Here is a 16,457-nt window from a genome sequence, read left to right as displayed (position 1 = left end):
ACTACCAGCATGCTCAAATATTAAGAGGCATAGCAGTCCCCTTATCCATGGAGTGACAGGTTCCAAGACCGCCGCATGGATGCATGAAACCACAGACTGTACTAAATCTATGTTTCTTCCTATACCTACACACCTATGATAAAGTTCAAGTTGTAAATCAGGCACAGGAAGAGATTAACAACAATAAATAATAATAACTTAGAACAGTTATAACAATCTATTGTAATGCAAGTTATGTGAATGTGGTCTTCCTCAAAACATCTTACTGCACTGTACTCACCCTTCTTATGATGACGTGAGATGATGAAATGCCTATGCGGTGAGATGAGGTGAGGTGTGTGACACAGTGTTAGGCTACTACTGATCCCCTGACATGTCAGAAGGGGGATCACCTGAGCTTCTGTACTGCGGGTGCCTGAGGGTAACTGAAACCATGGGAAGTGACAACGGTCGGGGGGACGGGGGAATACTGTAAAGAGCTTTACAGACAGTATCATTTCCATAAATGTGTTCTGACGGAACTACTCTACTCTGAGCATACTCAAAATGACGTGCCACAGGCAGTGTTTTATATATCATCATTCTCTTAAGGACTATCTAAAAATGGCCCAAATATAATGCCAGCAAGACTCGTAGTAAAAGTCGTCTGATCGTATGGCACGGCTAATGGAAAAAGTACAAATGTCCTGAACGGTGAGTGTGGCAGCGTGGCCACAAGTGAACCATGCCTCCCATTCTTCATGCCCCTAAATGCAAAGCAGACCTGCCAACTTGCTTTAAACAACAGAATGTGGTGGAAGCGATGCTCTGACAGTCCAGACCCTCAGAAGGCACAGCAGCTTCCACTCCTATATCCTTGAAGCCTTCTGGTACCACATAAGAAGTCTGTCTACCATGCTGGAGACCACATGCCACAGGGAGAGACCAACAGATAAAAGTCACATGGAAAGGGAACAACCCTGAAACTAAATGGAGGCAAGAGGCCAGGACATCCCAGCTGAGTCTAGCCCCCAGCCACATGGGGAACCACCTGCAAGACCAGCATAACAGCCCAGTGGAACTCAGCCCAAGTTCCAAGATGAGGATCAAATAAAATGGCTGCTAATTTAAGCCACCAGGTTTGGGTGTTTTGTTACAAGGTGGTAGGTAACAATTAAGGTCAGGAATCATATGACCTATCACTTTTTAGGGAGGAGAGGGATTAGGAATGGATCACAGAGAATCTCAAAACAAACGTGGCCCATCTGACAACTGCTTACCTGTATGCATTTCCAAATCCTTCATACCATAAGACCGAATTTTAATAATCTAAAGATTCAAGATGAAAGTAATATAAATAATCATCTCAGAATCCTAGTGCAGGAAAGAGCCTTAGATCTAGACCAAGGCCCTCACTTTACAGATAAGGAAAACATGGGTCAAAGGTAATGTTCACAGGAAGGGGGTGGTGTTCCAACTAGAAGGAAGTCAGTTCTTTGCTGATTCATAGTCCCATTTTATCTGACAACAGGGTAAGTTTAGGAAAAGTTTTAAGTAAAACAGTTTCCCACTGAATGTTCTAAAAAATGTGATGAAAACAATATTTAAGTTTGTACTTTACCTGACATAGCCCGAAAAATGTTAACAACCCCCTCCCCCAAGCAATAAAAATCAATGCCTTTCAGTCATTACTTACGTCTCACTGGCATTTAAAACCTTTCTCATTTTCTTCGTTAGTGCTTTCAGACTTTCTTGGATTTCTTTTTTCTCCTGTTGCCATTTTTTAATTTCCTTTTCCAGATCTTCAAGAAACCAATCTAATTCTGTCTTTGAGATCTAAAAACATGTTTAGAAAGTACTTAAATAGGAAGATTTACTTAAAAAACAAAAACAAAAACAAAAACAAATACCCAAAGACCAGAACTGTGGTGGTGCTCGCTTCATCAAGGACTCCAGTTTAGCAGAACACACAAAGCCCTGTGCCTCACCGGCCCTCACTTTCTCTCCCCAGTCAGGCTGGGGGAGGCTGTCAAATATATAGGCACAGAGACAAGACAGACTATCTGGTACTGAAGAAGGGCTTCTCAAAATCAGTGATTTCTGATTTCTGTCTTTAAAAATGAGATGCCAAGACACCTGAGTGGCTCAGTCAGTTAAGCATCTGACTCTTGGTTTCAGCTCAGGTCTGATCTCAGGGTCATGAGATCAAGCCCCGCTCAGTAGGGAGTCCGCTTGAGTTTTTCTCTCCCTCTCCTCCTCCTTCCTGCTCTCTCTCTCTAAAATAAATAAATAAATCTTTAAAAAAAAAAAAAAAAAAAAAAAGATGAGATGCCATGTGGAGAGTGGATTCCAAGCAGCGGGAATGGCCAGGCAAAAGGATAAAAGAGTACAGCATGTCTAAAAAAAAGCAAGAGGCCCTATGTGGCTGGGACACAAGGTGGACATATGGAAGGCAGGGCAGGGAGAAAAGTACCCAAGATGCTTTGGGTTCAAATTATTCAAGGTCTTATAAGCCATGTAAGGAGGGTGGACTTTTTCCTGTAGACCACAGGGAGCGGGTGAAGTCTCAAGCAGGGCAGTGAGATGATGAGATTCTGGTTTTGGAAAAACAGCTCTGTAAGACAGAGACGGATTAGGATTGGGTAAGAAGTCCCACAAAAGCGTTAGACCAAGCAGTAGCCTTCACGTCTTCTTGACTGTGACCCAAAATAACAAATACATTTTAATTATGATCCATAACATGTGTATATAACATATGTATATATGTACATACACACAACTGAAAGAGAACTGCCTTTACTTATATGCTTTCTGATATTTCTATTCAATTACTAAAAACAATGCCAGTCATCATTATTAAACTGATTTCACAGCTCAGTATGAATTATAACCCTTAATGTTAAGAACTCTAGGTAGAAGAAGGTAAAATCTTTTTTTAAAAAATATTTTTATTTATTTATTTATTTACTTACTTACTTACTTGAAAGAGACAGAGAGACAGCACATGTGTGGGGGGGAGCACAGGGAGAGGGAGAGAAAGAATCTTAACCAGACTCAGTGCTGATTATGCAGCCCAGACATGGGCTCAATCCCATAACCCCAACATCATAACCTGAGTCAAAATCATGAGTCTGGCACTTAACTGACTGAGCCACCCAGGTGCCCCGAAGGTAAAATCTTTTAAAATCTCACTGTAACACCCCAAGTGAGAGATAATAAGGATGATGGTGGTAACAGTAGGGATGATAAAAAGAAATAAGGGAAACTGTAAAGGAAGAGGACGTATGAGAAACCATGAGTCTAAGTGGAATGAAGACATAAAGTAGAGGTTGACAGAATTAAAGATAGGTTTCTACTTTCAAAGAATAGCTAAAAATCCCCTTAACAAAAAAGGAGAGCACAGAAGATGTACTAATCTAGGACATGAAAAAAAGATGTTAACCTAGATTCGGATGTTAAATAAATCTACGAATAAACAATAAAATATGTGAGAACTCCGTAATTCGGACCCTGCAGTCCTTTTGATGGGACACGGCAGAAATTTACAAGTGTTTGACAGAGACTAAAAGTCAAAGGAATAAAAATACTCAGTGAATTCAAACAGCTTTCCACATAACGAGTTATAAAGGAACAACATGCTTCTAAGTCATATTTCTCTGTACAACAGGCACTTGGATTCTAGCACAGATTAGCACAGTGTGCTATGCTCCTCAAAGCAGCCTTTCCCAATATGGGCAACTCCCACCCTATTCCAAAAGTCTGCTGAACACTCGATTGGCTGTCACTTAGAATGCACTTCCCCATGAAAAGCCATGTTAGAAATGTCAGTTAAACGTCCACCAATTCCTTCCAGGAAGCTCCTGGTTACAATGGTAAACCGGATACATGGAGGGCTATAGAGTTAATGGGGCAAGTCCCCAGACCACGAAGAGTCTGTGTAAGACCGTCTTAACCCTGGAGAGAGAGAGGTGGGGCAGGGAAGGCAAAGAGGAAAGTGCAGAATCTCCTCTGAAATCTGCTTGAAAAGATTCATGTCTGTCTGCAGTAGCTTCTCTCTTTTGACATTCATTCTGTCCTCCAAGGGCCCCTCTCCCACACCAAGTTTCACCTGAGCCCTCATTTAAGCACCCGAGCCAGGGCATGCCCACCTTCCAAGCGCGTACTTAAACGTCTTTCCTCACTTCATGTCTCTCAGCATTCAGAGCACCTGACTACACTAAGGGATTCCGAAGAATCCCCTCAGCTTGCCTAGAAGTGTTCACACTTCACTCTTCAGCTCAGTGACTCTCTAATCTAACGTAGTCTGCATACATTTGGCAAGTCCAATAGTTTCTGTTCGCTTTTTAGAATAAACGTGGTGTTTCTGGCCGGTCACAGGGGCATTTGGGTTGAGATAACCACCAGAATTTCCGGCAGTGTGACAAACACAAGTGAAAACCTGTATTTTGAAGCAGAAGTAGTTACCCTTCCCCAGATGGTTAGGTAAAACACCGTGTTGAGACCCAGCCTTCCTTGTTAGCTTTCTTATGCAGGTTCTGCTTTCTGAAACTTCTTCTGAACCTATACATTCTCTCAAAGTTTTACATCATTTTTCAAAATGTCCATTCGATATTGGCAGGGGTCTAGGTGGGGCACATGCTTGTAAATACACGTCATTTACAAGTAAAACATTCTCTATATTAACATTTCTAATAATATGGGAATCGGAATAGAGCAATGTTTGTAAGAAACAAGTTTAAATTTCAGTATTTTCTAGTTTGAAATTCTACTAATATCAACAACTACTGAGAATATGACCAGGTTACTGAGGATATAGGTTTGGATACAGAAATTGGGGGCTTCCTCCCTAAAAGAGGATGGTGTACCTGAGGCCAACCTACACGGACTCTGTGGGAAGTGATGGTCTTCCAGCCAAAGACACCCCCGACTTAGATAAAGGACATTTCTCCCTCTTAAGCCTTAGACGCCAAGGTCTGTGATGTTCCTGGGTGACAGATTTGCTAACAGTCCAGGTCCTTCAAGACTTCCAAGTCCTACCGCAGGGGTAGGGTTGATTTCATTAGCTTTGAGATGCACAGGCCAACTGTTTTTAGGCAGCAGAGGTTCGATGACATTTCAGTGACATTCCTTCTGGCATGGGGACAGTTTTACTCACATTTTCCTTGCTGCTACACTGTAAATCACTGCATCATTACTGTCACTGGGGTGACTACCATGTCTACTCTACTTACAAAATCCTGTCTTGCACCTGGTTCAATTCTACTACCATGACCAACGTCCATACGCAAACCCTGCTGCTGGTAACCCAGCTGACCTTGCTTCTCACCTATGCTGAGCTTCCAACGAGCCAACGAGTTCACCTCAGATTCAGCCCCTTGGCCAGGAGATGATGTATAACCAAAAGGTTACAGTAGGGCACAAGAACCTACTCGGCAACAAGTACCAAAAGGAGTTCAGTATTAAAAGGTACAAAATACACACACACACACACACACACACACACACACACACAGAGCTCAGCCACAGAAGATGCTGTATGAGTTCATCTGCTGTCTGAACTAACCGCCCTTTAACAACACAGCTGCCTCACAATGCTGTCAGAGACTGTCTCTGACTACATGAAAGACAAGGATCTGAATCCTTTTCTTTGAAACACTGAAAGAAAAAACAGACTATACACAACTGCATCTTCTATATGCACAGCTTATTGACATAAACAATTTCCGATGGCTTTTTTCCTCAATGGGAAAATATCTGGTTTCCATACCTCTTTTTCTTAAACCTCAACTTTGTTCCAAAATAAACAACTGAGGTACCCTTGACTGTGTATGTGTGTGTGATATGTGTATATATACATATCACACACATACATGATAAAGTTTAAATAAATAAATGTGTGTGTGTGTGTATAGATTAAATAAATATAGTTACAGAGACAAAATTGGGGCACCTGGGTGGCCCAGTTTGTTAAGCATCTGCCTTTGGTTCAGGTCATGATCTCAGGGTCCTGGAATCAAGTCCTGAGTCAGGCTCCCTGCTCAGCAGGGAGTCTGCTTCTCCTTCTACCCATCCCTGCTGCTGGTGATCTCGCTCAAATAAATAAAATCTTTTTAAAAAAGTAAAAGACACAATAGAAAGATTGTTAAGTTGGTAAAGAAAACAGAATAAAAAGATAAAATGGTAATATAAACCTAGGAGTGAGAGCAATATAAAAATGAATGGCATGGGGAACCTGGGTTGTTCAGTTGATTGGACAGCTGACTCTTGGTTTCAGTTCAGATCATTATCTTGGGTTGTGGGATTAGCCCTGTGTCAGGCTCCACACAAAGTGCGGAGTCTGCTGAAGATTCTCTTTCCCTCCCCCCTGCTCCTTCCGCCACTTGCGTGTGTGCACTCTACCTATCTTTAAAATAAACAAACAAACAAACAAATAAATAAATAAATAAATATCTTAAAAAACAAAAATGAGTGGCATAAGGCCTTAACCATTCTTTAAAAATAGCTTAAAACCTTTCTGGCAGATAAAGTCAGAGGAAATACAGTGAGCTACAGTCACAAAGTAAAAACAAATCTGCTGCACAGAGAAGCCCAGGTAGTGAAAGCAGAGCGAAATGACTTCTCAGGGTCTCATAAAGAGGATGCTTCATAAAAGTCCCGGAAGTCCAGCACAAAGCTCGGCTTATCTTTTGTTAATTCTTAATTTAAATTCAATTTAGTTAACATATACTGTACTATCAGTTTCAGAGATCGAATTTAGTGATTCATCAGATACATACAGTTGCATACGTGCTCATTCTATCACATGCCCTCCTATTAAGGCATTAACTCATCACCCAGTTACCCCATCCCCCCAACCACCACCCTTCCAGCAACCCTCAGTTTGTCCTCTATACTTAAGAATCTCTTATGGTGGGCGCCTGGGTGGCTCAGTGGGTTAAGCCACTGCCTTTGGCTCAGGTCATGATCTCAGGGTCCTGGGATCGAGTCCCGCATCAGGCTTTCTGCTCAGCAGGGAGCCTGCTTCCTCCTCTCTCTCTCTGCCTGCCTCTCTGCCTACTTGTGATCTCTCTCTGTCAAATAAATAAATAAAATCTTAAAAAAAAAATCTCTTATGGTCTGTCCACCTCTCTGATTTCATTGTTTTATTTCCTTCCCTTCTCCTATATTCATCTGTTCAGTTTTTTAAGTTCCACATATGAATGAGGTCACATGGTATGTCTTTCTCTAACTTACTTCACTTAGCATAATACCCTCTAGGCTCCATCCATGTCGTTGCAAATGGCAAGATTTCATTCTTTTTAATGGCTGATGAATATTCCATTATAAATATATAAACACACACACACACATATATATATGCACACGCATATATATACCCCCCATCTTCTTTAGCCAGTCCTCTGTTGATGGACATCTGGTCTCTTTCCATAGTTAGGTTATTGTGGACGTTGCTGCTATAAACACTGGAGTGCATGTGCCCCTTCGAATCACTACATTTGTATCCTTTGGATAAATACCTAGCGGTGCAATTGCTGGGTCATAGGGTAGCTCTATTTTTTTAACTTTTTGAAGAACCTCCATGCTGTTTTCCAGAGTGGCTGTACCAGCTTACATTCCCACCAACAGTGTAGGAGGGTTCCCCTTTCTCTGAATCCTTGCCAGCATCTGTTGTTTCCTGAGTTGTTAATTTTAGCCATTCTGACTATTGTGAGGTGGTATCTCATTGTGGTTTTTATTTGTATTTCCCTGATGCCGAGTGATATTGAGCATTTTTCATGTGTCTGTTGGCCATTTGTATGTCTTCTTTAGAGGGGGGCATCTAATAAATTTTGTCAAATGAAATACTGGATAATATCCTCAACAACATACTAGCAAAAAATTGAACAATTTTCACAGAACGTGCAGGCGTGATGTTCTCTGATGTAAGAGGACACAGAATATGGTGACCCCACATATGTGAGCAAGCAGAGCCAAGAAAAATAGAACCCCAGCTGACCAGCCAAGCCCAACTGGGATAACCTAACCCACAGACTCACACCCTTGATGTTTACTGTCTATGTCACTGAGGTTTGGTAGGCGGTTGCTATTCACATTATTATATGGCAATGATTCACTGCTGCACCTATCCTGTTCACGAAGTGCTGAGAAATGTTTTTCAACTGCTTGTGGAATTGACATTCTCTCTCTTTTTTCTTTTTTTAATTTCTTTTCAGCGTAACAGTATTCACTGTTTTTGCACCACACCCAGTGCTCCATGCAATCCGTGCCCTCTCCAATACCCACCACCTGGTTCCCCCAGCCTCCCACCCCCCACCCCTTCAAAACCTTCAGATTGTTTTTCAGAGTCCATAGTCTCTCATGGTTCATCTCCCCTTCCAATTTCCCTCAATTTTCTTCTCCTCTCCATCTCCCCTTGTCTTAAGGGAAGACAAAAGCAAGGGACCTAGAGCCTGACACTCACTAACTATTCTGCCACTCAGTACTGTCATGACTTCGAACAAGCTGCATTAACTGATCCTGCCTCCATTTCCTTAACAGTAAAGTGGAGACAATACTAGTGTACTATACTATAGCACTAGTATACTCTGACTGTTTGAGATGAAATCAAATAATTCATGTAAGAAATTTACAATTGAGTATGACACATAATGAGATCCATAAACATTAGATTAAAAAAAAAGCTGAACCTGGCAAAGATTGTGACTGAATAGAAGAACCCCACCACTACACAGATGTGGGCTGAAAAATTTTTGGCAAGCAGGACCCAAGATTCTGTTTTAATATAAATATAGGACAAAGTTCCAAAATTCTTCTCCATAAATTATTCTAGCCAAAATTATTTTGATTGTTTCTAGAGCCGAAGTGAACTTAAATACTTAGCTATAAGAAAATCTCATTAAAGCACCTTAAGAATGCACGTCCTAGGGGAGATGAGGAATGACTGCTAAATGGGTACAGGGTTTCTTTTTGGTGCTATGAAATGGTTCTGGAACAAGACAGTGGTAATGGTCATACAACGTTGTGAGTCTACTGAAAACCACCGAGTTACAGACTTCATAATGGTTAGAATGGTGAATTTTATCTTAATAAACTAAAAGAACATATGCTCTCAAGCCAATACTGCAATCAGTTACAACCTGTCAGTTTTAAGTTAAAGGTACATTAAAAACAACAGGAAACTCTGCCTTTAGACAGGTATTCTCCTCTGACAGAATAGATAACCGGCCTAAATATCTATGAAGGCCTTTCCTAGCTCATAATAATGAAACCCCGTTAGCTATTTAAAATAGTTAGCTCAGATTTTATTGGTGCTTTTTATGTGCTAAGCACTGTTCAACTGCTATGTAAACAGTTTTTCTCAGTAGGGGCCGGAGTGGATGTCAAGTGGGACGATTCTTCCTTCTACTCTACTGGTATCTCTGGACAACCCCACCCTTTTCCAACCACCCCTGTGAGTCTCACAAACCTATGACGTAGAGGCTGTATTACTAATGAGGAAACTAAGGGTCAAAAAGATTGAGTAAAATAAGATCACAAAGGTATTAGATGGTAATGCTGGAGTTCAACCTAGGCAGCCTGACTGAGGCCTGGGCTTGCCTATCTCCTCTCTACAGTGTGAAGAAATGTTGCACCCAATACATTCAGTATGTAGTATGTAGCAAGCAATTTTCAAGTAAAAGTATTATCTGATAACCTCAGTGACTAGAGAATCAAAAGGCCAGGGAAAGATCAATAAAAGCCCCAAAATTTCTTTTTATGTTTATAAAAGATTCCTCCACAAGCTAATTATGAACATAATCGTGATTAATAAAGAAATGGCCACAGCTCCATCTCATCTGCTCCTATGTGGACAACCACCTAAAAACTCAGATGAGCAACTTATCCTGATATCATAATTTATATGGGAAGTCTAACAATTTAACAGGCCTGAAAGTTGGGGACCAAATAATGACTCTTTTTAAAAACAGACTGATTACATGCTTAAGAACCACCACCTGAAAGCAGGCCCAGAGCCTCAGTGAAGGTAAAGAAAATGAATCAGAAGTCCAGTCCCAGTCAGAGCTGGGACTCCTTAGCAGCCCTCCTCCCTGGGCACCTGATTAACTGTGAGTTTCTTGGTCATGTGTAGAAAGTGTACGAAGATGCCTTGATAAACCGCACAAATACAGGACCCAGTCAGACCAGCAGTTTATAAAGCTAGACAAATCTCTGCCAGAGGGAAGGAAACCTCACTCATCAGACACCCACCTTCACTGGCAGTCTGAAAATCTGCTCTCCTCACTTCATCGGGTGGCCACAGGCATTCTTATACAAACTTAGTAAAACTGAATTTTACTGAGGCAATAGAAAGTTTATAAAAATATTGTATCTTGTTAAGCCCCCCAGGTAGCTTATTAGTGTTCTACAGTCACTGTGCAGGGTTTTATTTTTGCTTATTTTCTCTTCTCCCAATTAGGAAGATCTCATTCAACCAGGCAACTGATCAAAAGTCTGGTTCCTTCTAATTCCTCCCATCCTTCAAATCTCCCCAGTCCCATCCCAAGTGAAAACAAGTTATACAGGAATGTTATAACTATTACAACAGGAATGTTATAATAGTTACCTTTACAAACTGACCCTTTTCTGTACTTAAATCTCAATAAATGAATTTTCTTATTAAGGTGCTACTAAGCAAACTTTCTTCTATTTAATATTGTACCCCAGCTACTGACCAGACTTCTGGAACAAATTCTTCCTTTTTTGTTTTTAACTTAAGTGTAGCTGACACACATGTTGTATTCGCTTCAGGTGTACAAGATAGTAGATCAGCAATTCTTTGTTAGACACTGCTTACCACAGTAAGTGTAAATCCTTCCTTTCTTATATTAACTAACATCCCTTTGTTAACATCTACACAAAAGACCTCAGTTTTAAAAAAGAACACACTATGATTCCCTTGTATCTTTAATTCCGTTTCCCTACGAGTTTAATCTGGCCTTGCCACTAATTAGTATTACTCCAATAGCCAGTTACATATAACTATAATCCATCTTAGCTAATGGAACTCAAGACCAGCAGACTCAAACAACGGTCTAAATGGTTTCACAGATCTAATATGCCTAAGCTCCATGTGTTAGTCTCAAACTTCCTTAATTATAAGGTGAAGACAGTAGTAGGAATAGTAGTAACAATGGCAGGCAATACTTACAGAGCCCCCTATTATGCACCAGGCAGTTTTAAGAACTTTACAAGTATTAATCTAACCCCAAGAAATGGGAGCTATTATCACCCAAATTTTTCAAATAAGAAACGAAAGCACAAAGAAGTTAGATAACTTGCCCCGGATGAGACTAGTATGGAACCTGGCTTCATCCGAACCTAGTCGGTCTGACCCCAAGACTTCCACTATGAACCACTAATGCTGTATCACCTCTCAGTATAAGCAAGGATAAACTCAAAACTTAAGTCACCACAAAACTGGTTTAGTTAATGAAACAAACTGAACTATAAATAAATGAAAACCCAGATTCACAGCCTTTTCTTAAATAGCAACACGTAGAGCTTCTGAAACACTGCAAAAACACTACCACTTGAATATGTCATAGAGAAATTTAAATAGGCATCATTAACAAAAAATCCTCTGTTCAGCCAACAATGCTCTTGATCATGCCACATGCTACTATGGAGAAGTTTCAGACAGGATTACCTTGTTTTCTTCTATGTTCCTTTTCAACTTTTCTTCCAGATCCCTGGTCTCTTCTGAGCCCTTGAGTTTTCTCTGCTCATAATTTTCGCATGCCTCCTTAAGCTGCTCCTGTAAAACCTGGTACTCCTTCTCAATCTGTAAAATATCTCCCTAAAGGTAAATTACAAAATTATCTATTAAAAATAGTTTAAAATACCTATTTCTGATCTTGTTCTGAACAGTCTCTTAAACAGAGGAGAAGGAAAGGCGGATGAAAATTTACAAGAGAAATGTCATGATAATTCATTTTTACTCACATGTTGTGCCTCAAAAGGATCATATGGTTCAGTATTGACTTCTTGATGTGTGACATTCCAGGACACCTTTGGGGCAAAACAAACACTTAAATTTACCTCAATTGCTCTAGTAAAATAAATCTACCATGTAATGACATTTTAAGACATGCCCCCAATTTTTTCAAGGGTTTTTTTTTTTTTTTTTGACGATTTTAATAATGTTTTACACTTCCTACAAATACTTGTAATAGGAAAGAGCTACATGTAGAATTAGTAAAAACAAAAAAGAATTTGGTTCATTACTCTAAAGTTCTTTAAGATTTTATTTATTTGAAAGAGAGAGCCTGTGAGAGTAGGAGAGAGTGAGTAGAAACAAGAAAGTTGAGCAGGGGGAGGGGCACAGAGAGAAGTTGGCTCCCTGCTGAGCAGGGAGCCCAATGTGGGGCTCCATTCCAGGACCCTGGGATCATGACCTGAACCAAAGGCAGCTGCTTAACCAATGGAGCCACCCAGGTGCCCCTTAACATGTTCTTTCAAAGCTTTCTTAGAAAACAAAAATGTAATGAGGAGGGGGATAATCCAACAAACAGTTAATGAATTCATACCCCATAGAGTGAACTACAGGAGAATGTCAATTTAGTCTATGCTTGTCAGGAACTTTTATTTTCATCTCTCATTTCTCTCCACCTGTGTTTTTTTTGTTTTGTTTTGTTTTTTTGTTTTTTGTTTTTTTTTTTTAATTCCCTCATTCTCCTCTCCTGTTTTGGTAGGAGAAACTGGTCACACATACAGCCCAGACTCTGCTTTTTTGGGCTGCCTGTGCAAAAAGCACATTTCCCTTAATTCTCCATGCAGTAAGTCTTGTGGGGCAAGCACCCCAAGAAAGGAGGCTTCCTGGGTCCAGCACTACTATGCCTGGATGGGCGAGCGGATGCTTCAATGTTGGGCTTCAATGTTAGGACATGTAAGTGCTATGGAAACAAACAACATCATCCTTATGGTGCCATAATTAATTTTTAAAGTGATGTTTTGGCTCCATCTGCTGATTCCTCTTATTTCTCAGATGGTATAAAACTTGGTTAGGAAAAAAGTGTATTATTTACTAGACCCCAAAATTATTTCTGCATTACCCATCATGCCCTACAAAAGGGTTCATATTTTAAAACATTTGCAGGCAAAAAATTTCATAACCATTATAAAATCAATTGTTAAAAAGGATTTTAGTAAATATAATGGCAATGAAAGATAAGAAGGAAAATTTAACTTCAGTATTAAGATAACTTTTTTCTATTTAAGTCTTACCTGTATGGCAACCACTTGTGTACGTGGAGTATTTGTTACTTCATTGGTAGTGTCTGGATTTACTTCCTGCTTGTTGGCAGCATTTCCACAGTGACCATCATATCTGTTAGACTCACTAAAGGCTGCATCAGCACCATCTGTGCTATGCTGTGTCTTTACTGATACTTCCAAAGAGTCCTGAGGGATCTGTGTTTTAGGGGCGATCTGGTTACCAGGGGCATTCTCAGCATTCAGATGATGACCCTCAAAATATACAGCAGTGCTTTCATCTGGTCTGTCATTGGCTATAAAAGATGGCACCACTGGCACTGATCTTTGCAGCTGATACTCAGAAGAAACGTTGGCCAGGGGTGTGTAAATGTTAGTGTACTGGGGCAAACTCGGTAACACATTTATGTACGTCGGTGGTGTCTGGGTAATGCCAAATCCCCGAAAGGGGAGATACGTACAGTATCCTGTGACCAAATGGGGTTGAGTCCAGTAGGTTGGTTTCACATCCTCAGAAGCTGATTTGGGAGAATGAGAGGATACTCGCTTGTGACCTGCATCCTCAGACGCTGGTTTGGGAGAATCAGAAGAGACCTCTTTGGGCTTCTCATCCTCAGAAACTGATCTAGAAGAATTATCAGACACTGGTTTCGGCTTCACAGCCTCACAGGTTGGTTTGGGAGAATTCGCAGCTATAGGTTTGGGCTTCACATCCTCAGAAGCTGCTGCTGAAGATAAATCAGACACTGGTTTAGATTTTATATCTGGTTTAAATTCCCTAGCAGATGGATTCAGTGGTAGTTTGACTCGTAAATACTCCCCTGTTTTTGAAATTTCTTCCACTTTTGTCTTAATGTTTTTCTTCTTTCTCTTTTTCTTGAGCCGCAATGCAACTTTCTTCAGTGCAATACAGTTGTCAATCACAACAAAACGAGGACATCCCAAGAGAAAAGACTTCAAACCTCCGGCTTTTTCTAGTATCTGTCGAGTTTCTTCTGGGAAGAATTCATATTCTTCAGAGAACATTTTATTACTCATGTCCAATGGACCATGCTCCTCCAACAACTGAGAGAAATAACTTGGAAAAAATTATGTTTACATGTTATAAGGAAGTACTTACACATGTTCATTTGAAAAAAATATTTTTCCCAAAATTCTCCCAAAGCAAAATACTATTTCAGTTCTGACTGATCTCAACAGCTCCCCAACAAACATATTACACTCATACTAAATCTGACAAAAGCTAACTGCAATCAATGATACTCTAAAAGCAAAATATTGTTTACCCTTTGGAAAATAATCCTTAAAAATTTTTTTGAAAACCAAAGAGATTAAAAAGTTACTTTATAAATTTCAATTATATAATTACACAATCTATTTTAAAAGTAATGAAAAGAAAATTTATTATATAAGAATGTCAAATGAGAAGACATAAAATTTCACTAAGATCCTATGGAATTTGCATATAGTAATCTTTTTTTTTTTTTTTTTTTTTTTTTTATTTATATGACAGAGAGAAATCACAAGTAGATGGAGAGGCAGGCAGAGAGAGAGAGAGGGAAGCAGGCTCTCCGCGGAGCAGAGAGCCCGATGCGGGACCCGATCCCAGGACGCTGAGATCATGACCTGAGCCGAAGGCAGCGGCTTAAACCACTGAGCCACCCAGGCTCCCTGCATATAGTAATCTTAACATTCTTCTGTTTAAGAACAGACAATGATTTAGAGGTACTGAAATTAATTCTGTCTGATCAATAAACCAGTAAGATTAGACACACATTAATGGGGCAGTCCCTTAATCTAGCTCCAGTTCTGGGTTGGGACTCCCTTCAGTTCTGGGGCTACTTTTTTCCCCATTCTGGGGTCAGCCTCCAAGAGCCTTATTCTTCCATTTGGATTTGGTCTTCAGTCTGTAACAGTAGCATTAACTAGCAAGAAAGACACATAACACACATCACCAAAAAGATTTGCTTTTTCAAGAGCAAAAATCTCCAAAGGGACTTTCTTAGGAAATTAACGCTAACCAGAACGACAATTTATTTTGGGGGAAGGTAAAAACATCACTTCTTTGGAGCAAAAGAAACCACTTTATGTAAAGACACTGGTCGAGATAAAGGACTATATTGCAAATGATTAACATCTACCAAAGTAACTGATACTATGAAGATTGAAGACCAAACGCCATGACTTTTCATCAGCAATGCTACTTTAAATACCTAGTGTTTTTTGATGACTACTTTCCCCTTAGGATTATCTCTACAACTGAAACTACCCAATACACATACTGTTTTGCAAGGTAACAGATTAGATTTGTTTTCACTTTAAGATTCCCATCAAACTTCATTTTTTTAAATGATTTTATTTATTTTAAAAAGTGAGAGGGCTCATGTGTGCAAGAGCGCAGATGAGGGAGGGGAACAAGATGGCAGGGAAGTAGGAGGAGGCGCCAATTGCGCTCCTGGGTATTTACCCCAAAGATAGAGACGTAGTGAAAAGAAGGGCCATCTGTACCCCAAAGTTTATAGCAGCAATGGCCACGGTCGCCAAACTGTGGAAAGAAACAAGATGCCCTTCAACGATGAATGGATAAAGGAAGATGTGGTTCATATACACTATGGAGTATTATGCCTCTGTAAGAAAGGATGAATACCCAACTTTTGTAGCAACATGGACGGGACTGGAAGAGATTATGCTGAGTGAAGTAAGTCAAGCAGAGAGAGTCCTCCATGTCCATGGAGAACATGGGGAGTTAGAGAGGAGAAGGGAGTTGGGGGAAATTGGAAGGGGAGGTGAACCATGAGAGACTATGGACTCTGAAAAACAATCTGAGGGGTTTAAGTGGCAAGGGGGTGGGAGGTTGGGGTACCAGGTGGTGGGTATTAGAGAGGGCACGGATTGCATGGAGCACTGGGTGTGGTGCAAAAATAATGAATACTGTTATGCTGAAAATAAATAAAAAATAAATTAAAAAAAAAAAAAAAAAAGAGCGCAGATGAGGGGAGGGGCAGGGGAGAGGGTGAGCAATCTTCAAGCAGACTCCCCGCCGACAAGAGGCTCAATCCCAGGACTCTGAGATCATAGCCTGAGCTGAAATCAAGAGTCGGTTGCTTAACCAACTGAGCCACCCAGGGGCCCCTCAAACTTCATTTTTAATGAGAAATCTCTAAAAGCAGAAGAGTCTGAAGGAGAATCCTCTTGCTGAGGGTTTTGGCTGATTGGTAGAACTTCGG

General features: G+C 40.4%; 1 protein-coding gene across 1 annotated transcript in view; it reads right to left on the bottom strand.

The window, feature by feature from the left end:
* TTC3 (tetratricopeptide repeat domain 3) overlaps positions 1 to 16,457 on the bottom strand; it is a 124,636-nt gene that overhangs the window by 20,645 nt on the left and 87,534 nt on the right. The window contains exons 33-36 of the mRNA XM_032354787.1: positions 13,243 to 14,308; positions 11,962 to 12,027; positions 11,666 to 11,815; positions 1,676 to 1,815 (exon numbers count right to left, since the gene is read on the bottom strand). Of these exons, the coding sequence (XP_032210678.1) occupies positions 1,676 to 1,815; positions 11,666 to 11,815; positions 11,962 to 12,027; positions 13,243 to 14,308 (1,422 nt within the window). The remainder of the gene's footprint in view (positions 1 to 1,675; positions 1,816 to 11,665; positions 11,816 to 11,961; positions 12,028 to 13,242; positions 14,309 to 16,457) is intronic.

The sequence above is a fragment of the Mustela erminea genome, chromosome 1, assembly GCF_009829155.1.
Source record: "Mustela erminea isolate mMusErm1 chromosome 1, mMusErm1.Pri, whole genome shotgun sequence".
Lineage (NCBI taxonomy): Eukaryota > Metazoa > Chordata > Mammalia > Carnivora > Mustelidae > Mustela > Mustela erminea.
The sequence above is the reverse complement of the archived record's forward strand: the minus strand, read 5'-3'. Positions and strand labels throughout refer to the sequence as shown.